Below are 26768 nucleotides of genomic sequence, written 5' to 3'. Positions count from 1 at the left end.
AATAATTTTTTTAAATGAAAGACCCGACCCAAGACAAACCCAAGAAAATAAGACCCGAGTCCGACCCGAGCTAGTGGAATTTTTTATACCCGAATGTAAACGACACTGAGGTGTGCAGTCTGCAGCCCCGCACGTGGCAGTCAAACAGAAAGAAAGCCCACTGGTCTCGCAACAAATTGGGCGAGCTGCTTTATTTGTTTTACTTTGTTATCTGACGACGACACCCATGTAACCGCTAAAACGTACATTTAAAATTGAATGACATGTCTGTCTCAACGAAAAACAGAGGAGAGGTTTGAAAAGGACATTGACCCACACACGCAAGAGAGTTTGGGTCTTCAGGTCCGTTCAGCAAAACACATTGATTTTAAATTACCCGAGACCCGATGCTGCTATTATTATACCCGACCCGTGTCCGAGGCACACGTGAAACTTTTAGACCCGAACCCGATCGGGTCTCGGGTCAGATCTCGGGTTTTCGGATCTAAGCGGACCTGTGAAGACATCTAATTCAAACCACTCTGGCCCGGCATGAGAGTCAGACGATCTAACAAGTAGGCTAAAGGCCATGAGCTCTAATGTCTTTTGAGGTTGGCAACTGAGGTTTACTTTAACTGCACAGCTCTCACTGACTAGCTGCACTTTGTTACAAAAACTTAAAGCAATTACGGAACCTGAATTGTACACATCAGAATGCATTCCTCCTATATGCTTTGCGCATACTTGTTTACAGTGGCGGCTGGTGCTAAAAAAATTTGGGGGGGATGCAAACAAACATAAAATCAAACTTTTACTATAGTAATCCAGGACAGTAAGTAGCCATTTATCAGGTGATGAATATCATTACTGCTTAGCTAAAATGTTACTGTTGAAGTCAACTGTTGAAATAAATGTACTATGAATCTGTGAATTTGTGTATATGTCACAGGTCGGAGCGGACCACCAATATCTCGCCCCTCCCTCAGTTTCCACCTCAAAGAGGTCCCAAAAACACCCCAATGACCAGACAGATGAGAAAGAAATAAAATATAACAATAATTTATTTATTAAAAAGGGTATGGGGGAGGGGAAAGGGATACTTTAAAATGGCCAAGCTCTCTGGGACTGGAGAACTTTCAATCCGAGTCGCTTCTGAATCTCACGGGGAAGTGCAGGTAGGTCTTCCCAACTTCCCCTCTTTATTCCCACGTGAATTGCAAGTAAGTATTCTCAGCTTTCGCCCCTTGTTTCTTCCAGATGGACGGCAGGTGGACACTCCGACCTCCCTCCTTGGACGTAAGAGCAAATACAGGTAAGTACACTGGCAAGTAGATAGGTAAGTACCTTAACTGGCAACCTTAGGCATATAGAGTAGTACGCTGGACTTGCAGCGCGGCTGTCTAAAAGATTTATGGGTGCGGGCCTAGGCTTGGAGCAGGGGACGTCCAGAAGGTATTTGGTAAGTACACTGGGCTGGGGGCCTTGGGCATCCGGAGGGTATACGGATGCGTACCTAGGCTTGGAGCTGGAGACGTCTAGCAGGTAAACGGGTAAATACACTGCACTTGGAGCTTTGAGGCATACAGGTTGATGTGCAAAGAGACACACTGGGCGCTTGGCCTTGGGCGTACAGGTGAGTATACAGGGTGGTACACTGAACTCTTGGCCTTGGGGCGTACAGGTGAGTATACAGGGAGGTACACTGGGCTCTTGGCTTTGGGCGTACATGTAAGTATACAAGACGGTACACTGGGCTCTTGGCTTTGGGCGTACAGGTAAGTATACAGGGAGGTACACTGGGCTCCTGGCTTTGAGCGTACAGTTGAGTATACGGGGAGGTACTCTGGGCTCTTGGCTTTGGGCGTACAGGTGAGTATACAGAGAGGTACACTGGGCTCTTGGCTTTGGGTGTACAGGTGAGTATACAGGGAGGTACACTGGGCTCTTGGCTTTGGGCGTACAGGTAAGTATACAAGACGGTATACTGGGCTCTTGGCTTTGGGCGTACAGGTAAGTATACAGGGAGGTACACTGGGTTCCTGGCTTTGAGCGTACAGGTGAGTATACAGGGAGGTACACTGGACTCTTGGCTTTGGGCATACAGGTGTGTATACAGGGAGGTACACTGGGCTCTTGGCTTTGGGCGTACAGGTGAGTATACAGGGAGGTACACTGGACTCTTGCTTTTGGTTGTGCAGGTGAGTATGCAGGGAGGTACACTGGGCTCTTGGCTTTGAGCGTACAGGTGAGTATACAGAGAGGTACACTGAGCTCTTGGCTTTGGGCGTACAGGTGGGTATACAGTAAATCATACAGTGAGTGAACGTGTGGGGAAAAAAGTGAAACTGAGATGACAGAATTAGCGTCATCTGTCTCTAGATGCAGTTTTAAAGATTTAAAATTACTTTAATAACTGATCAACACAAATACAAGGCATCAAAATATAACTAATTGTTTACGTAAAAACCTTTAAAGGTTTTTTCTTTGTGTATCAACATTGTCCGCTCCGTGGACGAGGGAGCTGCAGCCTGACGCCAATGGCAGAATTATTAACTGACTGAACATTTGCCTCTCGCCTGGGTATTTAGATATGAAAGTGTTTCATCAACAAATCTGCGTGAAACAAACACAATGATCATCTGCCGACTCGACTGTTTCAGCACGTCCTCTATGTAGAGTCTGCTTTAATAACGGCTTTTTGTTCGCTCCGCGTGAGTTTTTGTTCTGTACCTTTTTACTTGCATATAGCAGCCTATTTCCACATATTTTTGACCAAGGAACACACAGAATTTAATATAAGTTATTATGGATAGCCGTTAAGCTTGTTCTGAAATGATGAAAAAAGCCAAATGACTAAAAATGATCTCTCCAACTTAATTTCACACTTTATAGATACAAGTTAATTTATCTACTAATAGATTATTGAAAATGTCTTACATTAATATGTTTTGCCTTGCTGCATTAGTTTTGAAGAGTTTCGTTGCAAAATTAGATAAATCCATTTTTAACATATTTGTCAAAACATGTTTATTATTGTGTTATCGTGTTATTATTTTGTTTTATGGTGCTACTTAGCCGTATTTTTTTAAGTTATGAAGGTTTAAATCAACTGCAGTTGAATTAAAATTAATTGGAATGCACAACACAAAAACGAGATTTCTGAACAATTAACAAAACGGTGGTTATCTCGTTTTGCAACGAAACTCTTCATATATACGTGCACAAATACTGCATAATTTTAATTTCTTTAAGACACTGCTCTGTATTGACACGTGCTTTTTAAATTTGCACTTAACACGCCTAGACAATGTTCTACGATTTTATTATTATTATTATTAATATTATTATTAAATAAATATTTAGATGTAGTATAGCTTGTGTTAATCTTTTTCTCATAGGGGAAAGACATGTAGCACCCTGCGTTCTACCTCATTGAACCTCGTTCAGGACTTAAATAATAATTTTATTTATTTTAATAAACACGGGTTAGGTAACGCGCTAGTGAGCCACGCAAAATCAACACAAGGGAAAATCCTTTACCACGAAAGCCATAGCTTCACCTAACTTTAGATATCGCAAATATTGACAGTTCTGCATATTTTTTATATCAATCATCAAGATAGGCGAGAGGACGTTTAAAATCTGAAATATAGGTACTAATAAAGCCCTCAAGTTTCACCATGAATGCAAAATAAAAATTGGAGGGATGTGTCTCTGTATGTGCGCTTCATAGCTGCAGTGTCAGAGGCGCAGAAACTGAGAAAAAAATAAATAAAAAAGGCGCACAGGTAACAAATGCTGGCCAAATTACAGAGATGCCAATTCGCACGGGACTAAAATGATCATAGGACCTCTGTGTTCGGCGAAATATGGAAGGTGATTTGCGGAGGAATTTTTACTTTACAAATTACAGACATGGCCGATTCGCACGGGATTAAGATGACAGACAACCTCCGCAATTATTACAAATCCCTAGAGGTCACTAGGTAATACTAACCCCTTGCGAATAGGGCTATAAACAGAAATTCGTAACAGTATCACGAAAAGAATCAAAAAAATACGTGAGGTACGTAATTTCGTGTGACTGGGCTGATTATTTGCTAGGTTCTCCCTCGTTTGACCTCACTCAGGACCTCTTTCTGTCATGACTATCCCTAATTGTGTGTGTTTTTACTTAGAAGTTTTGTTGCTAACATGCAAGTCATTACACTGTTGCTTTACAAGCATATCAATATAGTTTAATCTGTCTTTTAGTATTATTATGGTTTAATAGGCATAAATAATTACAGATGCATTACAAAACGTTCGCAAAACAATCTGCTTAATTTTTTCCAAAACTCTTAGAAAAACACTGGTCAAGTTTTTTTTACTAATCTTTTTCAAAGACAGCTCAAACATTTTTTAGCAATGAGAAACTTTGTGTTTTCTTGAGAATCAATGTTTAACATTTTTTTACTTTCTGAGAGCTCTGGTTGTAAGGCAGAGACCCAATGATGAGTCGAACATCATTATCGTTTTCCTCCTCTGCTCGCATACAAATACAAAGTCCTGTTACAGTCCATGCAAATGTCTGGCAGACGGTTAAATTCTTTTTGGAGAGTGGGAAATTATGTCTCTCTCTCTCTCTCTCTCTCTCTTTCCCCTTGTCTCTCTTGTTCTCTCTCGGCCTTCATCTTTCCCTCCCCTCTCCCCTGTCTTTCCTCCTGGCATGTCTCTCTCTTTCTCTCTCTCTCTCTTTCTCTGTCTCTCTCTAGCAGCTTTTTTGGCAGGAGTGACCAGAATAAAAACAGTAACACCAGACATAGAAGAGAAAAAAGAGCAATGATCCAACGAAACCAAAGGCTTTGCCCTTTTTAATTACGTCGTGTCCAGTATCATTTCTTTCTCTCCTTCTTTTTTTTTGAGACATTTTTGAAGTGGTAATTAGCTCTTGGAGAATAAAACCAGCTGATTTGGGGAGGGCCGGTGCATTTTGGGGCGAGATGGCTTGCAGGAGGGTTGCGTTGTTTCTTCTCGGTTTCTTCCTCACCACACAGCCGAGTCCTTCGCTGCAGGGAGGTAGGTGTCCACTTTGATGGCTCATATTTGAGATCCTGAGATACAGAGAGTGGGACTTTGAAGGCTTCGGCAGTCGTTTCTCGTACAGATTTCGAGATATTTAAGTGTACTTTAAGAATAAAGTGAAGTTACAGGACTTAATCTACAACTGATGTGTGCTGCAAGTGGTAGTGTTTAATAATTACATAACACATTTTTGTCATGCATTTGTTACTGGAGTTGAGGGGGTATGCTTTCATAAATATATGAACTGATAACATGCAAGTAAAAACATTAGATGAAATAAGTAAAATTTTATGTATGTATAACTGGCATGGTGACAAGACAACAAAGCACTTATTTTCCACACACATGATATTAATAAACCGTTATGAAGATCATGTGAATTCATAAACTTTACATAACATACCTAAGATCTCAGGCACTGCCACCATGCCTGTTTGCCGAGGTATCCACACTGATGGGAAACAGTTGGGGTGGTTAAATTTATATTTAAGAAAAAAAATAAAAAGATATAATAACCATATGTATCCAGTGCACGTGCCAGCTAAAGACTTTTACTTTCATGTGATTTCCCCCCTCATACAGTATGCAGCTATTAATCAAACTCTTATGTTTTATGCCTTACTGTTACAAGTTATCTCTGATTTGCTGTCTTTTGGCAATCAAAGTTAAATGAATAACTTAAAAAGCGAGAATTATAGCAAATAGTGCAAAGCACCAAACGCAGGCTGCAGAGACTTTACAACAGAATGTCATAAACATTAAACCCAGTTACAGATGTTAGTGTAAGTCCTCCAGCGTCTTCTCGAGCCAGATCGCTCGACTGGGAATATAACGAATGTAATGAATGTTGTTTCTCTCGAAGGCCATTCCTCTCAAATGTAGAGCGTTTGCTGAGGTGACGGGGAGGGCTGTGATGAGTTTGTTAATCGAAAACACAGCTCACGCGCACGGAAGACTGCAGCTGCAACAGCTCCACTTCTGTCAGCTCGTGTACAATTAACTTCATAAACCCTTTCTATCTGTCCAGATAGGCACACAAGTGTCCACTGGCTCAGTGTTTTTGGCTGAGCATACGTCGCGTGCTATCGCAGTCACCTCAAAGTCAAGTACGAAGGCAGATTGTGGTACGGATATATAAGACGAGAAACTGAATCTCTATCACGTTTTTTGGCTCCTGTCTTTAGATTGCAAATATTTTGATGTTCTTGGATGTGTCTGTGCGATGTTTAGCCATGATTGGAAGGCATGCGATGGTCTGTTCCCAGTTTCCAAACAATGCCAGAGTATTTCACAATGATTCATTTATTTTCTCGAAAATATGTTTTATTTTTTTTTTCTGCATATGCTGCTGTGTGCGTTTCCAGGCCCTTCCTAAAAAAAGACCTCTCTCGGTGCTCGTTGATGGTGAATGAATTTGCTGTGGAGAAATATTGCCGTTGTTGCAACTGCGATATGTTTTCCATAAAAGCAAATTCCGCATCTTAATTTCAGCAGTCTGCTATGTTCATTGTGATAATAACGTTGAAGGCCATAAAAATGCTTGCCTATTTCCTCCGTACGCTTAAAACTTGGCCCAGTTCCAGAATGACAAATTGCAGGTCCGTTCGATCCAGGCATGTCTGTGGGACACCTGCGATACTTGTGTGCCGTCTGCCCGCATCTAATGGACAGACAAGAAATGATTCAAATCATTTTTCTTTGAACGAGTTCAAAGAAAGCGTAACGCTGTTTTTAGTGAAAAGTCCATATTCAACCAGATTTCTTATAGTGACCTATTAAACTCAAAACTATTTATCCACAGAGATGACCCCAATTACCCTGAACTCAAGTTGCATGATCCCATGAAGAGTTCATTCGTTGCCGTCTCAAAAAGAGAATTTGCCTTCTGAGAGAATTATCAATTCAACTCCATACTGGACAGATCCCAAAATCCCCATATGAATTTTAAAGATCCGAGCTTGCGAGATAGTTTGGACAGCTCGCACAGGTGGAATGTTTTCTCTGCTGGTATGAGTGAATTATGGGGCAGCTGGGATTTTCAGGGCTTTGGGAAGCTACTATGTCATGTGTCACATTGCTGTGGTGGGTTAAACTAATCTTAAATATCTCTCAACTGCCTTGTAGCTTAATGGTGATTCTTGTGATACGTAGCACAGCATCAGCCAGTATGTAATCCGGATGATAAATTCATGAGCAAAATGGCTCGATGCCATGACCCTACCGTGTTTCCTTTAAGAGCAGAAAGCCTACCGAGGGACTAAAGCACATTGCCCTGGTTTTATAGACAAGGCTTAGCTAAAGCCAGGAGTAGGCCTTTAAGATGTTTAAGCCTCTTAGAACAGGACGTTACAGGTGTGCATCTTGAGACAAATCAGTGGCACATTTTAAGATTTGTCAATGCAAGTTATTTTCAGTTGAGACAGCTCAAATATGCATTTTAGGTTAGGACTAGCCTTAAGTCTTGTCTGTGAAACCAAAGAACTGTTGTACAAAGCATGCACTGACTGTTTTTGCATTGAGTAAAAGATCAGTGGTCTGTTTGTTGTACTGGCATTATGTCTAAAGCAGAGGTGCCCAAACTAGGTACTGGAGGTCCGGTGTTCTGCAGAGCCTCCAACCCTAATAAAACACACCTGAAGCAGCTAATTAGGGTCTTATTAAGCATACTCAAAACTTCCAACTTCCAGGCATACTCCAAACTTGCAGGACACCGGCCCCTCAGGGACTAAGTTTGGGCACCCCTGCTCTAGAAACTGCTTATCACTTGTGCTGGCATGTCTGTAAGTACTTGGCAAATGCTACGTAATATACAACAGTAAGCCCAAAGTGGAAGTATGAATTATTATGTTCCGTCACATTGTGTTACAATTTTACAGCCTCTTCCTTAATTTACGATGTGAACGTCTGTCCTACATGTAACCGAAGGACGATCAATCATACTGTACATTTCAACGTCTGCTCGATATTGGGTTACATGTTCTTCCAACACCTCTGTTGGTCGCGGATTAGCACAGCAGACGGCCACAGCGCTCTTTTGCACAGCCAAAATAATTAGACTGTTTTATGACAACAGCTATTAATGACACGCAAGCTATGTGAGAAGGGCGAAGGCCAGATGAAAGGAAAGAAAAGCAAGGTCTCACCTCCTTCTAGTCTCCGAAGAATTAAGAAGCCGGCCTTTCATGCGGCAGCGCTCGTGTAAAGAGGCCGCTTGGCGTAAGTCTTTGGCTCGCAACATCAGAGGACTTTAATCCATTAGGTCTCCTCCTCATTGACACTCGGCTGGCTGTGCTTGAAGGTGTATGAAATCACCGCCAGATCAGATGGCACACCTCCGCTGTCAGATGGGATTATGATGAATTGCCCCCTCTGCCCTCCCTCTACAAATTCCCAATCTGATTAGTGACTCCTCCTGAGGTGCTTTATGGCAAATTTGTGCTGGGAGCGCCTCTCTGGACTCCGTCCTGGAGATCTTGTTTTCCAGGGCTGGCTATGCTTGCGTAAAAGGAATGAACGTCTTGTGGTGTGTTGATGGATTTGAGCAAGGTTTGCCATGCTGTCTGCGGGACACTGCTAACTCTGTGATGTGCAGTGCGTGCTGTATGCTTTTTGTGTAGAGGAAAGTGGGGCACAACCTAACGCTTTTTGGTTTTGGCTCAATCATTCAAAAATATTTGAGTTCGATTAATTATATTTTTACAAAAGCAACAAACACATCTCCGCTACAAATGACCATTTGAAGTTAGTTTCTGGTACTTCCCATTCTTGGCAATTACACCAAACGTGACAGAAGTGCAAACGTTACAACTTACCCCAAAGGTGGGGTTAATTGTAACACGAGGGGGGTTAGTTGTAACACTTGCTAAAAATTAAGTTTGCAGGCATGTCTATATGCTTGAAGTGGATATTGTTTATATATTTGTCTATAATAGACAGGCATCCACACTGTTTTCATTCATCCATTCCTCGTCTATTCATAGTTCCATTTTAAATGGATATAAATGTCTAAATATGTGAGAAAAAGCAGCACAATTATGACAAAACATTTTTCATATGTGACCCAGTCTGTAATAATAATACTACAGTTTCAAAATCAAATTCTGAGATAATAAGCATCAAAGTCTGATTTTAGCCATTCATTTCATTATGATTTTAATGACCTTATTCAATCAATTTTAAAGATATCAAAAATTGTGTGTCAAAATTTATTTTTGTTCATAAGGCACATTTAATTTGTTAGCAACCAGCAATCATTCATGTGTAGCCTATTTAAAACAATAGCAAGAATTAGACTAACGTTAGCTGTTTTCATATCGTTAGTGACCCCGCTGGGTGAGAATATTTTCAAGCCTACCAAAAAAGTTGCTAAGAGCTGCAGACAAATTTCAAAATTATGCAGCCCAGTCTCACGAAATTTTGTTATATAGTTACGTAATTTTTTTTATTCTTTTTTCGTGACATTATCACAAATTTCCGTATTTTTCGTGATCGTATAACGAATTCCTGTTTTTGTGGGATTATCACATATTGGTTACTCAACTGTTTTGTCCTATTTTCTTATCATTGTCGCTTCGGTTTAGGGTTTAGATTTACATAAAATGACATCCCTACCCAAACCCAACTCTAACCCTAATGCCAGGCGACATATAAAAAAAATATGAAAAAAAATAGTATAAACCAATATATAAAGTGACATTCTAATGCAAGCACCAAATCTAAACCGGAGCGACAAAAGTTTAAAAATAGGAAAAAGCAGTTGAGTAACCAATACGTGATAATCACACGAAAACAGGAATTTGTTATACGATCACGAAAAACACGGAAAGTTGTGATAATATCACGAAAAGAATCAAAAAATTACATGACTATATCACGAAACCCTGTGAGACTGAGTAGAATTATGCTATGTTTTAGTCAACAAGACACTCATTAAGATGATATAACGTTGGATTTGGTACCTTACACACCCAACTCAGAAACCAAAAAAACATTTGACGAAAAAATGTACTTGCATGCCACCAAAACACTCATCAATATCATCAATAACTCTACGGAAAAACATTAAACCTTTCCATAAATTAGCTGGAGACCATCTTTTGGCAGCGTGAAAACAATACTGGAAAAATAGCTCCCTCGACCTTGTGCAACAATGTAAACGGTCCGTGTTATACAATTAACCACGCGTTAGTTTGTGCCTGCGCACCCCTACTGTAACCCTGCTGAAAAGACCCTCTTACAGCACAATAAGAGTTCAGCTGGTTCATCAGTACTGATGTTGTCGTGGTCTACAGTATCTGGTGTTTGCCAATGAAACTTGGATGGTGAGGCTGGTAGACCAGCACAGTCTTTCTGGTGAAGTGAGAAAGCCAAAAATCTTGCAAAGCTTTGAGGGAACACCAGGATTCAAAACATAGAATAAAGAGATTTTCCAAGTTTACAGATAAAGCTATACAAGATCTACAGTACAGAAAATTAGCTAAACAAACAACTTAATCTTACCCAATCCATTTAGAAACATCTGGTTTGGTAGCCTAAAATTAAAAGCACTACGATTCTTTGTTGAGTATAAACCTAAGCATCCACAGAACACTTCTGTTGCACAAAACTGTATTTGTAGTAGAAAAAAGGTTATTCGTCTATGCAAGGTATAAGAGAAATGGTTAAAACTTATGGACTGATGTTGCTTTGAGAAAAAATGGTTTGTCTATATCATAAAGGTGAAGAACACTTTTCAGCATCTTGATTTTTAGAGTCTACCTTATTTCCTGCTTTTCAGTTAGCAATTCAGCATATGCACTTGTTGACTGATACGATATGCTCTGAGTGCATGAGGAATAGTATACAGCACTACAGTCCTCTGTTGTGACCTCAACTCTCAACGCCATCCTCTATTGAAGTCATGAAGTGCAGGAATGCTAGTAAAGATAAGCTGCTTCATTTAGCTGCATTAAATTAAACCTCTTCTACATTCACAGTCAGCCTGCTAACAGATCTGACATTTTATCTACCACGTCGTTGGCATTTGGAAACCCCACACTCATATACCCAACAACAGCTGCCGGTCCATTAGGACATAACCAGATATCAAGGTGTTGTGCATTTTGTTCATGAGAGCATATGAACAGTGTAAGAACTTACAATCTCTACACGCGTGTCTGGCTCTTTAGAGAGTTGCTGAATCCAAAGTTTGTTAAGTAGATCATTAATCTCTGTTTGCTGTGGTACTGGCTGTGATTCAAATTGGTAAATAACAACCTGAATAACTTCTTAACAATAAACAACAAGGCACCCCCCCCCCAAAAAAAAATGGTTTTACTTTTAAACCACAACTTCTCGTCTTGCACTAGCCGTGTAAAGGTCATGCGTCACATATGTGAAATGCACTTGCGGACCATTTTAAACAATAAACTAATACAAAGACATTATTAGTATCATTCCACATAAAACAACATCTGAACGCTTCTCTTTCTCCACACTTGTAAACGCTGGAGTGGTAGTTTCGCATACGTCATGCGTGACCTTTCCACAAGATTATGTAAGGTCACACTGGCACATCAAACGACTAGTGCAAGACGAGAAGTTGTGTATTTTGAGGTTTTTGGCAAAAATGACTATTCTTTCACTAGATAAGACCCTTATGCCTCGGTTCAGATCGTTTATAGCCCTTTGAAGCTGCATTGAAACTGTAAACTGTTGAGGTCCACTAAAGTTCACTATATGGAGAAAAATTTTGGAATGTTTTCCTCAACAAAAAAAAACAACGTAATTTCTTCTCGACTGAACAAAGAAAGACATAAACATCTTGAATGACATGGTGGTGAGTAAATTAAGAGATTTTTTTAATAAAAGTGGAATATTCCTTTATTGGTAGGATGCTTTGCATGTTTTACCTAGAGATGGGAAGATAAGAATGTTAGTTGCTTTATAACCACAAATTCCTCTGAGGGTAAATGTCAAAGAGAGTCTGTCTTTGTACCTCCACCAAGAAAAGCCTGAGCCAAGATTTAAACAAAGACCTGCACTTAAACCACTATTTGCTCCAAAACCAGCCTGGACAGCTTTCGTATGGGCTTAATTTGGGCTCTGTCCCAAACCAAATCTCTTCAAGCATTACGTGTGCATGCTTTCTGTCCGGAATGAGCTTGGTCATGAGGTTGTGGCATGATCTGATGCAATCTCAGTTTTTTTCCTGGTCTTCAATGAATTGCATTGTACCAAGCCAAAAAGAAGGACAGTCTCTTTTAGCATGTTTTTGGTTATTTAAAGTTTCTTTAAACATGACTGGAACCCACTTTTTGCATATATTTATTAATAGTATATGATCTAATTATGGGTACATGATGAAGGAGAACTTAGCTTTCCATATGAATGGAAATAATCTTAATGTAAACCCAGAAGCTTTGCTCTGTCAGTTCACAGACTTTAATTTTGCTCTTAACATATAAAAAATGTTTCTTACAATGTTAACAAAAGTCTGGTTCTTTTAAACTGATTATATAGTTCTGGATGTGTTGGCCGGTCTTTGCATTGTATATTTATTGACTTTGCATTCCTCAAAGTGAACGTTATCTCTGTATCGCAATAGTGAGATACTACAGCTCAGGAAGAGGAGAAGCTGAGAGCGGTGTATCCAATCACAGAGATTTACTCTTTTAATTTTCACACTTAAATCCTTCAGACATTCTTTAACGTCTGCTTTGTGTCCTTCCTTTATGAGTGTCAAAATGTGACAATATTTTGGCTTCCCTACTACATTCTCAGCTAAGCTTGTGGCATTTAGGTTTAAAAGCAGAAATGATAGTAAAATTACAAAATCTACATGATTAAACAAGAATTTCTCAAGAGAGTTTTAGGACATCAAGCTTAATTGTGCTGTTTAAAGTGAATAAAGCCATTAAAGGAGTCATATATGATGTTTCTAAAAAGTACATTATTTGGTGTATGCAATGTGTTTACGCAGTTTAAGGTTAAAAAACACATTTTTCACATGCCGTATATTATTGTTGCTTCTCTATGCCCCGCCTTTCTGAAACGCATCGATATTTACAAAGCTTATCGTTCTGAAAAGCAATACTACAGCGAGAATAAAAGTTACACCTTTTTTTGTATACATTTGGGCGGTGTTATGCAAATCTTCACCCACAATGATATGTGGGGGCATGTTTGATGAGATGTTTGAGGAAGGTGTTGCCTTCTTTTAGAAAGCATATCTCTTTGGGTTTGAGACTTTAATCTTTGCGACATTACAGATCTTCTATATGCACAAACAGATTTTTACACTCCAAAGACAAAGGGAAACATTAAACCGCATCATATGACTCCTTTAATGATTTAAGAGCTGAGAAGAATTAAAGTCATCAAGGTTAACGCCACAGCTTCTACCACTTCATTGTTTCAACCTATCCTCCAACCCATAAACAAGTCTGTTTACCACATCAGTGCCTCTATCAGCGTCTCTGAAATTGTGATATGATTTTCAATTTAAACTGCCAGGATAAATTGTACTTATATTACATTTTGAGCAAATAACGTATCCATTTATTATACAATATAAAGGCCAGGCTCCACAAAAGTGTTTTTTGCTAGTTTCAGCCCGACGCAGATATCAGTTTCATTAGCCTGTTCAGCTAAAACCTGGTCTATAGTCAATGGTGCAGTATTTTTCGCGCGTAGCTGGATGCTTGAACATTTAAGTTTACTCGCTTCATTCGCGCGTGAAATTCTAGTCATTCGAGACATTCACGCGGAAATTCGCGTCATGGGAGGGGCTTCTGCGACTCTGCTGAGACTCCGCTCGCTTCCTGTAATCACGTCACTACTACAGCAAGGTCCTGATTGGTTGACACGGCGCGTAAATCCGTCAAAGTTTTGATTTTTCAACTCGCTTATTTCCTATGGCAATACTCAATTCCCACGAAACGCGCACACCGCAGGATGCCTAATCGCATTGACTTAAAGGCACACAAGGCAAGTCTGAGTATTATTTCTCTACTAGCTCCCCCTAGTGTCTGGGAGCAAATGCTTTCTATATCTGAGACTTTACGAGACTGAAGGACACCGGGTCGGATACAGCGAACTTGCAAGTGGGGTATTCTTCCTACAGACGGTAGGGGCGGGCGAGAGGGTCTTCATTCGTCATGTAATGAGTCATTTAACCATATACCGACTTACGAAGATGATTTATTAACATAAAAATGCTGCCTTGTGTCCCTTTAACATTGAAATCACTCTCGCTTGACGCCTCTACCGCAGCTGGTGTAAAAGCAGCATTACACACACAGTGACGCGCAGAAGCACACAAACATGCCAAATATTAAAAAATCAAAAAGGATTATAATGTAAAATGTTATTATTAAAGATATGCCTACATGTCATAACGGATAGTTATTGCATGTATCAGAATGACCTATTTTCCGTAATGATGAATACAGATCCATTTCCTTTTTGAAGAAGCGTTCAGTCTTTGCTCTTGCAAATTATGGCAGTAAATAGCGAATCTACCGTGGTGTAAGTGCAGCCAGCTTTTAAAGGGAATGGGAGATGAGACTCTGAGAACTGGTTTATTGCATGTTATGCCCAAAACATGCCCATGACTTTTATTAGAAAATAGGTACATTTGGACCATTTTTCTGTCGTTCAACTATCAAAATTGGATATCAGACTAGAGGACTTTTTCATTGTCCATCATTTTGATTGGGTTGTTAAAATTTGGTCATAATACATTTTTATTCATCATTTCATTTTGTAATGATAATAATTAATAGCTTTTGTTTTCGTAAATTTTTAATCATGAACTTTCAAGAGGATCACATAAGTTAAAATATGTGTATTTATTTGTAAAGAGAACAGATAGACAGAGATTGTGAATCACTTTGGCATGTTCATGTAACACGTCACATCACACTTTACATCACAGGAAGCAGATGAATACAATTTTTGCTTTTTTCCGCAGTGACAGCGGAGGCTGTAAATCATTGGACCTTTTGCCAGAACAGGCAAATATGAACAAATCATAAATTATAAAATACTACTGCGACTAAAATATCAACAAATGTGTAAAAACAACTTTCTGTATGACACTGTAGGCTACTGTATTTAAAACTATTTAGATCTGCATCGACTGAGTGCTCGTCTTTGTGTAATAAAAGCATCAAGGGAGATGAATGCAGTCTGTTGTCATTATATTTTGTGTCTTTACCTCAGACAGATGACTTTTCATTGCCGTTTTAATTTTGTTCTGGGAGCTGATCTCCTGCTCTTCCAACACAGTGATGTGTTAAACAGCGCCACCAACTGGACAGGGCTGGGAATTACAGTTATAAAAATGTTGAATGGTCTTCAGATTTTTCCGTCATTGCTAAAAATATTACGCCAAAGATGGAAAATGTTCCGTTAATGGGACCTCTGATTCGCACACGCACCAAGTGCACCTGACCATGCGATTCAGACCATTTGCTTAAATTGTTAGAAAAGGGCCTTAAAACACAACATACAAAACTGTACTTTTTTAAAAAGTACAAATAAGTGTACTGAGGTCAAACAATCCATTTTTTTAGTTTAGTATTTTTAGTTTACGCTATCCTGTGTCAGAATGTTAAATCTGTGTAAATGGGTCGATAAAACATGTAGAGTAATTTTCAGAGGTCATTGAGGACATTATACTGGTCTGTTCACCCAAACCCTAACATCACACTGATACCAGGCATTGGAATCCTGCTCTCACTATTCACACAGAGGCAGGAAATCCTCCATTTGATTCTGATATGACTCTAACATGGTAACCATGGTGACTGGTCACTTCCTGTCCTGCTATAGAGTGTGTTTTGAGGGGACGGACTTTCTTTCATCTCTCACTAAATAGCATAAAGAGATTGTATTTTCATGTCATGTTAGTCTGAGCCAAGATTTCTATCACGTTTCTCTCAACAGTCTGGCAGACACTTTCTATCAGGTGATGCTCAGATACTGCATAACAACTACAAAAAAAGAAACGCATACTGTCGACATATTGTACAAACAATCAAAAAGTACATAAAACCTTTATATACAGTAGGGCCTACTTGAGTGAGTTATGTTTCAGTTTAGTAAGCTGTGATTGTATAAATTATATCACAAGCCCGGATTGGCTAATCAGGAACACCAGGAGAATTCCCAATGGGCTGGTCTGTCTGGCAGCTGGTGACTTCTCTCCCAAGGGGTGCGAATTCAAAATATTAACGTGCCGCTTTCATCTTCTCTTCAAAAAATATAGTCAGTCGTGAACTAAACTAAACTCAAGGGCTAAAAATGAGTCCCACTCCAGCTCTGTTGTATCATCACTGTATGTCTTGTCATTTCTGTGTGCAGTATTTCTCTGAAAAGCTGCGGAAATATGAAAAACTTGCTCTGTGAGGCAGTGCTGTGATAAGACGCTGTCGGCATTAGTTTGTAAGAAGAAACACTTTCCCATGTACTGTAGCTTGATCCAGACTAAACATTTTTGTCACCTCTAATCATGTTTTGCCGCTATGAGATAATATACACAGGGCTCTCTCCATGCAAATCATTTCTCTGAAGTTTTCCTCTGCTTCAAACATGATCAGAGTTTATGTAAACTTTCCAGGAGCTTATTAAAGATTCCATTTCTTCATTTTCTAACTCAATGCCAGGGCAATCCAGAGCTTTTGTAACAATATCATCAACTGACCTGTCCACTGTCAATCTTCTCATCCACAACTTTTTCTACTTGACCTTGATTTATTTTTGGTAGAAATACAAATATGAGGGCATTTAACTTTAGGCTTAACAATGATGGAGTCTTTGGTGTAACTACATGATATAACAACATGCATTTCTTTTTGCCGCTGATATATAGTAGCAATGCGGGCACGCACATCAAACTTCTGGGTTTTATCCAGATTGTTACTTAAGATGCGTTTCATGCAATATCCACTTCTCGCCGCATGGATGTAGTATTTTTTTTACTAAATACTACAATAAATGCGCGAAGAAGAACCACCGGAAGCGGTTGATATTTTGAGCTTTCAGTCCTGATGTGTTTTATTTTACAACAACTGTTTAAAAATTTGTGTCACTTTTAAACGGTCAGTGTGCTTCCTCTAGACCAGGGCTATTCAATTAGTTTGTCGTGGGGGCCAGTTCATGAAAAGCATCTCAAACGAGGGGGCGGAGATATTAATGATGATGGCTACATTTTCCTACATTTAAACATACTTATGTTATTTTGAAACTGCATAATAACAAAATCAACTGCAAACAACAACATTAGAGCATTGTTAGATGTCAAAGTAGGCCTTTTCTACATCCAGACATGTTCATATGTTGTATTTTAAAATTGTACAACAACATAAGTGCATTGTAAGATGCCCAAGTAAGCTTTATTCTACATTTAAATAGGTAAATAAGAGCCGTATCACACTCATTGAGAATTTAACTCATTTACTCACTTCAGTGCACATAACAAAAACGTTTATAATATGGAACATAATTGTTTTATGCTGTTTTTTGTTAAAGCTAGTTATTACAGTAACCCTATTTAAACTACAACAGCCATCTTAGTAACTGGCAAACATTAGGCTACCTTCTAATAAGACTAAATATGTTTTTAGATTTCGCAAGAGCAGTAAAATCAGGTGTATGTTTGTCAGCGTGATACGCATACAGTGGTGCAGGTGCTGGGCTGTGAGCGAATATAAACAAGTGACACAGCTGCTCGCACCAGTCACGTGACTCGCGCTCTGCAGCTCATGCTGTATGAAACAGATGCACGCGCATCAACTCGTAACTGAAGGCTCCGTTGTCTAATCTTCTTTATTATAAAAAGTACTTTGATATGTTGTCCTTAAAGGTGCAGTGTGTAATTTTTAGAAGGATCTCTTGACAGAAATGCAAAATAATATACAAAACTAAATTATCAGGAGTGTAATAAAGACCTTTCATAATGAACCCTTATGTGTTTATTACCTTACAGCGATACCTTTTTATCTACATACACCGAGGGTCCCCTTACATGGAAGTCGCCATTTTGTGCCGCTATTTTTCTACAGAAGCCCTTAACGGATAATTTTTTTTACTAAGTTGTCTCCAACGATGACATGTTTGTCCGGTGGCGGCTACCGTAGCTTCTCTGTGCGTTTCAAAAGTGAGGGGTGAGCAGTGGACTAAGCCGTTGGTTGCAATTCACAACCTCACCACTAGATGCAGCTAAAAGTTACACACTGCACCTTTAATGCTGACCATATACATGTACAATGTGATCTCATGAGAATTAGTGTGTATTTTTACATAAAGTGTGGTTGTACCATACGTACATTTACTTACGTTTTCATACACACTGAAGCGTATAATATTGACATGACTCCTAATACTAATACAGTTCTCATCAGCGACTGTAAACGTCAAATCTTGCGTTTGTTATAAATTAAAATGTAAATATTGCGCCTCATGAAGCTTTACGCCACATTGCTTTATGGAAGTGATATCAAACGCTAATTGTCTCTTGCGTGCTATGTCACAGATGTGCGACATTGTCATCTTTCAGTCGATGTACTTTTAAAATTTTAAATGCACGCCTTGACAGAGAGAAGCTGGATTTATGTTCTAGTGGATTAATATTTCATTGTACTTTATTTACTCCAGAGATGATGGCATAATTTTACAGAGAATGTATGTGGGAGACTCTTCAAATAAAATAACATATTTATTCATTTTTTTGTGTGTGCATTTATGAGGAAGAAGCAAAATTATTGATGTGACATTTCTCTGATATGGACGTGACATTTCACTCTTATGGATGTGTCATTTCTTCGCTACGGATGTGACTTTTTTGTGACAAATTGTTTGAAAAGATAAACAGAGACCTTGATTTACGCCACTAAATATTGACATCTGACATATCAGTTCAATTAAAAACATCTGGTAAAAGCTTTTTTTTCATGGTAATGTTGACATTTTGATTGAATTGCTCACAGCATTAATTACACAATTAATTCTACACAACGACCAATTTTCTTGCCTCAAAGAAATATGAAATCCATTTGACTCTGGAAGAAACAGATCCCATTGCATTTATGAACTCAGATCTTCCCAAGAGAACCTGAGTTAGCTCAAATTCCAGAGAAATCCAGCAGTATTTTCATAAATCAGTTCCATTTTCTCAGACACAGTGTTGCCAAAACTTTAAAGCTCTTCTCCTTGTATACCCCTGAGGTTGAGATTAGGACTAGAAAACAATAAAACAATAAACAGACTCTCACGGCTTTTCTTTCTCTGTTTTAGGGGTGTACGTACCACAGGGTGGGGTCGGAGGAGGAGGACCAGGTGCTGGAGTTTACCCAGGTACCACCAAGAACTGAACCCATGTTCATGATCATTGTTCAGAAAACGATTCATCATTTGTTTGTTTGAAAAAAATTGGAGTGAATTTAAAAAGTGAAGAAATAACACTGGCAAACTTAACAACTTGAAGGCAGTAGGACTGGAAAGTTTAGTTTGCAGAGACTTTTGAGGTTATTATTATGGCCAAAAGCTAGACAGTAAGAGACCCTTTGATCAACATTCAAAATGTTTATACACAGCTTTTCATAACCGCGTCTTGAACATTAAAGGGCAAACTGAACTATTTTGGTGAATCCAGAGAAAATCTTTTAAACAAGTACTGTCCCTCTTTCATTGCCTGTCAATGGTGTCGCCTTGCCATTTAGTCCAGAGAGAGAGAGAGAGAGAGAGAGAGAGAGAGAAATAATTGACAGCACAATTGATATTGCATGACCTATCTACTGTCAAGAGCCCACGTAAGCCAATCACCGGGGACGCTGGTGGTGACGGGGACTGGTTCTTCGTGTTGGAGGGAGGAGTTGCAGTAGGTGTTCAATGACGTCAAAGTACCGCGAGAGCGATTCGAAATTAGACCTCTACGTGTGATTTCTCAACTTGCTCTGGCGGTGTGTTGACATCATCTGCCTGTCGGTTCTTGCAGCGCCGCATGAAGTTGAACACGCGTAAAATTGCTGACCTCCGAGCACTCGTCTGTACTCCTCGACATAATGGAGCAGCTGTTTTTGCAAATGCAAACACACGAAACGAGTTTGAACGAACATAAATGTGATCATGGAAGTGTTCAGAGTAGCAGTCACATGTAAACATAGGTTGCGCTTTTGACTTAGGTGCGAGCTCTGGCACATACTGTGACGTTGGCCCCATAAATATCCGTTTGTCTCAGTTTACATGCAAGTGTGCCAACAAAGGTTTTCAAAATATCCACTTTGCCCGGAGTTTTTCGAAAGAATTGGTTTCAGAGGCGAAATCTAAATTTACGTGTAAACGAGTGGCGCAAACGAAGGTAAATGTCTCAGTTTTTCAAAATAACCATGTACGTGTAAATGTAGCCTCAATTTCAACAAACCATGTTTCAACCATTTCAGTGTTTGCATTTCATCAGCTCATTTGCATTTAAAAGGACACACCCACAAATGATGATTTTTGGTGATGATATGATTTTTAAAATATGTTTACAATAATGTATTTTTCACCAATATTTTTTTTTTTGCCAATTTCATTAACACCACATTGTTAGAAACCCTTAACAGGTTTAAAAAGTAAAAGTTTTAAAATTACATGTATTTTCAACTGCAACAAATATACTTAATTTTATATTTTAAACGTAATTATACTTCATACATTTTATTTTATACAAACATTTTGTCCAGGAAAAAGATATGTTTTTGCCATATGGGTTGTAAAATTAGAAGTGTATTTGTTGCCCCTGAAATACATTTTTAAATATATGTGAATATATGAAGGTTAAAACTAAATACATTTTCAAAAATATATTTAATTACACTTTACTTTCTACAACTTGAACCATGATTTCAGACTGTTCACAGCTACATCAAGCTTCACTTTTGTTTTTATTTTGCCCACTTGAGCCGTACAATCATATATTTGTGACAGGCAGCTGCTGCTCACAGTGTAAGATCACATATTTGTGATCTGAGAACAAGCAGTGGCACCACCAGCTGCTGTTAGACAGATGCGATGGATAAGCAGGTTTTACTCAAACATTCGGTCTTTATAAGACAGTATGTATTTTTTATGTCACATACACTCAAAACAAGCACATTAGTACTACAATTAACATTTTTGGCACTAATGAGAACATATAAATTAATCATTAGTGATTGCTGACGTTCTCCTCTTTTCTGTTTCCTGCATAAGTTACAGCATTTTGTCTGTTGGGTATTACATATAGTGCATCTACTGTCACATACTATTTGCACAGGTTATTAACGCTATAGAAAAAGATATAGCTGTCATTTTCATTGTGTTTAACAGGTGCTGGGAGCTCTTCATTCAAACCGGCAAAAGCTGCAGGTATAATACCATGAATCAATCAGTAAAGCTCAACTGGTATAGGATACCAGTGAAAAGGTCATGGGTTTGATCCCAGTAAACACACAAAAAATTTATCCCTCGCAATCCACTGTAAATTGCTTTGGATAAAACCATCTACACAGCAAACCATTTTGCTTTTTTGTCATTTAACATTTTTTATGTTAAAGGCACTCTAAGTGAATCTGTGTGGCATCCCTTCCTGTTGACGTTCGAAGTGTTGTCAAACTAAACGGAGCGTAGCTAACGCCTGAACGTGCTTTCTGAACGAGTTATGAACACGCCCAACCCCCACTCCCAAATCCTTCTTGTCGTTTATTGGCTGGAACACTTTGTTATGTTTCGTGGTGGTAGGTTTGACCACCCTGTTTTTGTTGCAGTTTGCGAAGCCTGGGCTGTCTGCAGAGACATCGTTTTTTACAGCTAGCAGATATTGAGGAGATGTTTACTGTATGAAACAAAAAATGTTTTATGACTTAAAACGTGTGAATTCTCCTAGAGCAAAATGGTTTGCTCTAAAGCTGTGTACACACCAAAACGCGAAGCAGTGTGTTTCTCGCTCTAGATTACGTGCGTGATTTATCTTCATGTTATGCGTTGAAAATTTTCAACTTGCGTTAAGGTGCGATTGAGGTGAATCGCATGTGTTCTCAATTCACGTCATTCGCATCACCTTGTTCGAGTTTGCGTCTATTCACGCCTTTGCATTGACTTTGTATATAGTTTATTTGCGCAAATCTTTGAATTCGTGTTTGGTGTGTACACCCCATTAGGTCTGGTTTACAGACAAGGCCAGGACTAGGTCTTAGTAAAATTAAGATAATTAAGATTAAATTTTCTTTCATTTTCTTTCATTTTTCTAATTTTCTTTTGGTATTTTTTTAAGATCTGTCAGTGCAAGTTATTTTCAGTTGAGACGCCTCAAACGTGTTTTAATCTAGGACTAACCTAATGAATTTGTAAAAAAATCACATCTGATTTCAACTCAATGCTCACACTGTCCAAGATGCGCCGGAGCTTGCCACCAACTCTCATTGAAAATAAATGACTTCTGGCCAGTTTGATGCTGTCGGTGGCAGCGATGTGAACAGACAGTTATAGTGCAGTTTTATCTTTAGCTGAGCACTTGACCCTGATTGATTTCTTTTTTTTTATAACAGCTAAAGAAGCCAAAATTATATTGTTTGCATGTTAATGTTGAGATTAATACCATGATGAATTCCTCATAATTTTCCAGATCAAAGTGTGTTTGGTCATTTTTTGCACTTTGAACCCTGTATTGCAGCTGTGTCATGATGGGTTTTGTGAAGAATAAAATTTTTTTAACAATCTGGATGTGGATTACTAACACTGCACTGTAAAATAATGCAGGATGAAGTTAAAACAACTTGGTTTTGCAAGTCAATTCAACCTAGTATTTTAAGTTTGGGCTTGTGATAAATTGACTTAGGGGCGGTTTCCCGGACAGGGATTAGCTTAATCCAGGACTAGGACTTAGTTCAATTAGGAAATATAACTAGTTTTAACAAATATGCCTTACAGTACAAAAAACATTACCTGTACGCCTTTTGAGGCAAAACAAAGGGCACTGATATATTTTAAGATATGTCAGTGCAAGTTGTTTTCAGTTTGGACAGCTCTTAAAAATGTTTTAGTCTAGGACTAGTCTAGTCCCTGTCCGGGAAACTGCCCCATAATGTTTAAGTTAAAGTAACATAAAAATGTATGTTGATTTGACAAAAATGCTGAGGTTTTTTACAGTGTGTTATTTTAACACTGGAGGTTTTGCAAACATTTTCTCATTTATCTAAATTATGCATTTTTCATTAAACCAATCACCGATAAAGAAATACGATGAAGTAACAAAGTTGATTCCAAAAGTATGACAGGTGCAGTCAACATCAATAAGAGACAGAGCATTTAAATGATTTATGCAACGTGATATACCAAGGTTTTTTCTCATCAATTTACTAGTTCATTATTTTACACCTACTGTAAGCATGTCTTAAACCCTAATTTGTGCAATTCATGATTGTGTTGGTCATTATAGAAATTAGATTTCTGTACCCATATACAGTATAGTAGGGTTTATACGCTACGGTGTGAGTGATATGTGTGAGATATAATGTGTAAGCTGTGTTTTAATGAACTCTTCTCATGTGCTACAGGAGGATATGGAGGAGCGGCTGGGACTCTAGGCACTGGTGCTCAGACAGGAGGTTTTGGGGTTGGAGGTTTTGGAGCTGGTAAGAGATATTAAAGGTCAACCCTAAATATGCAAATTTTTACATTTTCGGCAGAGACAGGTGATTGATCCAGCATGCATGGGAGTGGGGGTGCTCTAAAAAAGAGGCTAAAGGCCTCACCAGAGCACTTACTTGCTGGTTAGGGTTGCATAATTATGAAAAGGAAGCTGATTTGCTTTGACAAAGAAATGTGGTGACTATCATTACAAAACATATTGCAGTAGTGGCACTAATGGCATTATAATACATTTTCAAGCAACATACAGTAAATGAATACTTTTTGGTACTTTTTTGGTTCATGTTTGGAGACATTTTACTATTTACAGAAATACATAACTTTTAAAATTGATGTATTTGTTAACATCTTCCAGACATTTAAAGCTGGAAATGTTAAGCCAAAATCATCTAACAAAGATTACCAAAAATTACCATTGTGACATTGTGCTGTTTTCTTTTTATTAGGAGCTGGTGGAAAACCTCCTAAAACAGGTAAGAGCACTGATGATTTACTCAATATCTCAACATATGTTGGAGTCAACTTACCTTGGACCACAAAATCAGTCAAGGGTTTATACATCATCCATTGATGTATGGTTTGTTAGGATAGTCGTCCTTCAATGTGATGCCCAGCTGATGCCTGACCAACGACCACCGGCAGGACCCGCTTAATATCCGCTTAATCTCCGCTTAATCTCCGCTTAAGCTCCTTATCCGTTTATATGTGTGTATATACATGTATATCTCCCAAGGGTTTTTCCCTCCTAGGACTTTTATTTTTATTTCCTCGGCTAAACAACCCGGGGTTTTTGTTTTTTTTCTCCTAGGGGGTTTTTTACCCCGGGGAGGTAGCCTGCTTTGGCTTAACTTAGCTTCTTCTTCTAGACGTTACATTAGTAATATGCTCGCTCATAATGTTGCGCCATAGCCGCAGCAAATTTGACTGCTTATGCTATTGTGTATTATGTTATGCTTTCTGTCGTTTTTCTGTGCTTTTACTGCTTCTATTAATGTAAAGCTGCTTTGAAACAATTGAGTATTGTGAAAAGCGCTATATAAATAAAATTGAATTGAAAAAAATTTGGCTAAATATTAAGAAATTCACCTTTAAAGTTTTCCAAATAAAGACATTAGCAACACATATTACTAAAAATAAATACATTTTTGATATATTTGAGGGTTTTAGTTAATAATGCGTTAACGTAAATTCATTTTAACGACACTGATTTTATTAACGTGCGATTAACGCAACACACAATTTTTGACACAATTTTAGGCCTAGAACGTTGTTTTTTTTTTTTTGCTAACTCTTTCACTAATAATAACAAGCGTGCCGCACAAGCCCTGAAAAGTGAAGCCAAAACGTCTCGATTGCCCCCCAGTGACTGGTCCCAGTATAGGTCATAAAGCCCGCCTCCCCATGTTATTCAATGGGACTTGAGACCAACAAAAAAAATTTATTACACTTCAATTATCTTTTTTCCGAAGCTGGTTTCTGTCATTTACTGTAGTTTTTATCACGCTGATGTAAATTCAAATGTTTGTTTTTAAAATAGGTTTGTGTTTAGTTAGTTATTCAATGATATAAAAACGGTGGTGTCACGTCATGATTGACAGCTGTGATATCGTGTGATATGCACATTCTACGAGAGCGAGGGCGGGGTTTTGACTTCACGCCTTCCCTTCCTGCTCACTACTGCGCATGACTGGTCCCGAAATCGCTATTGCGCAGACTCAAGACCCAAGATGTCAGCGCCATATCGGGACACTGGCGGCTTCACTTTGTTGTCCATCTTTTTTACAGTCTATGAATAATAAGCATGCATTTACATAAAGCTTCCATAATTGTCTACATCCATGTTGATTAGAGTATTAAAACTTAAAAAGTGTTAAATTAAGGTAAATATAGAACACATAAAAATGTGCGATTAATTGCGCATTAACTCATGACAATCATGCAATTAATCTAGATTAAATCTCGATTATTTAAATTGATTGACAGCCCTAAAATATTTACACTGTAAAAATGCAGCATGAAATTAAAACAACTTGGTTTTGCAAGTCAATTCAACCTACTTAAGTTTTGACATAACATATAAAAACAAGTTGAAATGGTTTAATTTAATTAGTTAAGTTAAAGTAACATAAAATATATTTTGATTAGACAAAAATGTTACATTTTTTACAATGTACGGTAGGAAGGAAACATCTTCTTATAACGTGAATGATTTTTGGCTTTAAACAAAATAGATAATTTTGACTGATACACACTAAATGATGTTGGCTATTGCTACAAATATATCTGTGTGACTTTTGACTGATTTTGTGGTCCTGGGTCACATATGTCTAACATTTGGATGGGAATTAAACTGTGACCCATGCACTGACCCATGCAGACAGATGCCCATCTCTGCAGTACGTTAAGACAGGCAACATCTGTATATGTTTGAGATAGTTCTTTCTGCTTGATGTTTTTTTAAATAAATTACAATTTTCCATTTCTTCAACATCTTCAGATTTTTTACTGGCTTACCAGATTTGTCGACAGACAATAACCATTGTAAAGGAAATATGCCCAGAACGTGATAATTTTTTTTAGTTTAGCGCTTTCGTTTATGAGCCGACTGTACAGTATGTGTAAACTTACATCAGTGCTACACAAACAATGGCATATCGGCACTGATTGTGTTATTGGAACATTGGCAATACAATAAGTGGAAACCTTGGCGTCTAGGTGCACAACTGCGCCCACTCTAATACCGCCATGTAAATATTGTTGCTTTCTCTGTCAAATCCATATTAGCACAATTCAGGTATAATTGAATTTCCTAAAGCAGTGCAGATTCCATCTGGACCCCAACGATATGTTTGGAGAGATAAGAAATTAAACAAATGTAGCTTGGCTCGATATACCTCTGAGAAAGTCCTTTTCACTTTGAGAGAGCTTAAAAACTCCCTGGTATCAGATTTTGAAGTGGAAGTTGTGTTTGGCTGTAATAGCTGAAGAGAAGTAGGAGATAATGGCCTGAACTTAAGCTCTTTGGCTTTAAGGGGGAAAAAAACAGACCATACCAGACCTGGATCATAAGCTCT

At 38.4% G+C, this 26768-nt stretch overlaps 1 protein-coding gene across 33 annotated transcripts in view; it reads left to right on the top strand.

Moving 5' to 3' along the window:
* The first annotated feature begins 4721 nt into the window (after positions 1 to 4721).
* elna (elastin a) overlaps positions 4722 to 26768 on the top strand; it is a 72892-nt gene continuing 50845 nt past the window's right edge. For 23 of the 33 annotated variants that reach the window (XM_055195805.2, XM_055195820.2, XM_055195819.2 and 20 more), the window contains exons 1-5: positions 4724 to 5037; positions 19321 to 19380; positions 21376 to 21414; positions 23601 to 23678; positions 24141 to 24167. In XM_055195805.2, the coding sequence (XP_055051780.2) occupies positions 4962 to 5037; positions 19321 to 19380; positions 21376 to 21414; positions 23601 to 23678; positions 24141 to 24167 (280 nt within the window). In that variant the 5' untranslated portion in view covers positions 4724 to 4961. Of the gene's footprint in view, positions 5038 to 19320; positions 19381 to 21375; positions 21415 to 23600; positions 23679 to 24140; positions 24168 to 26768 lie in introns of all 33 variants that reach the window. The other 10 variants (XM_073863150.1, XM_055195827.2, XM_055195824.2 and 7 more) reach the window with 4 other exon arrangements.

Source organism: Misgurnus anguillicaudatus, chromosome 24 (genome assembly GCF_027580225.2).
Source record: "Misgurnus anguillicaudatus chromosome 24, ASM2758022v2, whole genome shotgun sequence".
Taxonomy (NCBI): domain Eukaryota; kingdom Metazoa; phylum Chordata; class Actinopteri; order Cypriniformes; family Cobitidae; genus Misgurnus; species Misgurnus anguillicaudatus.
Note: the sequence above shows the minus strand (reverse complement) of the source record. Positions and strands in the feature narration are given on the sequence as shown.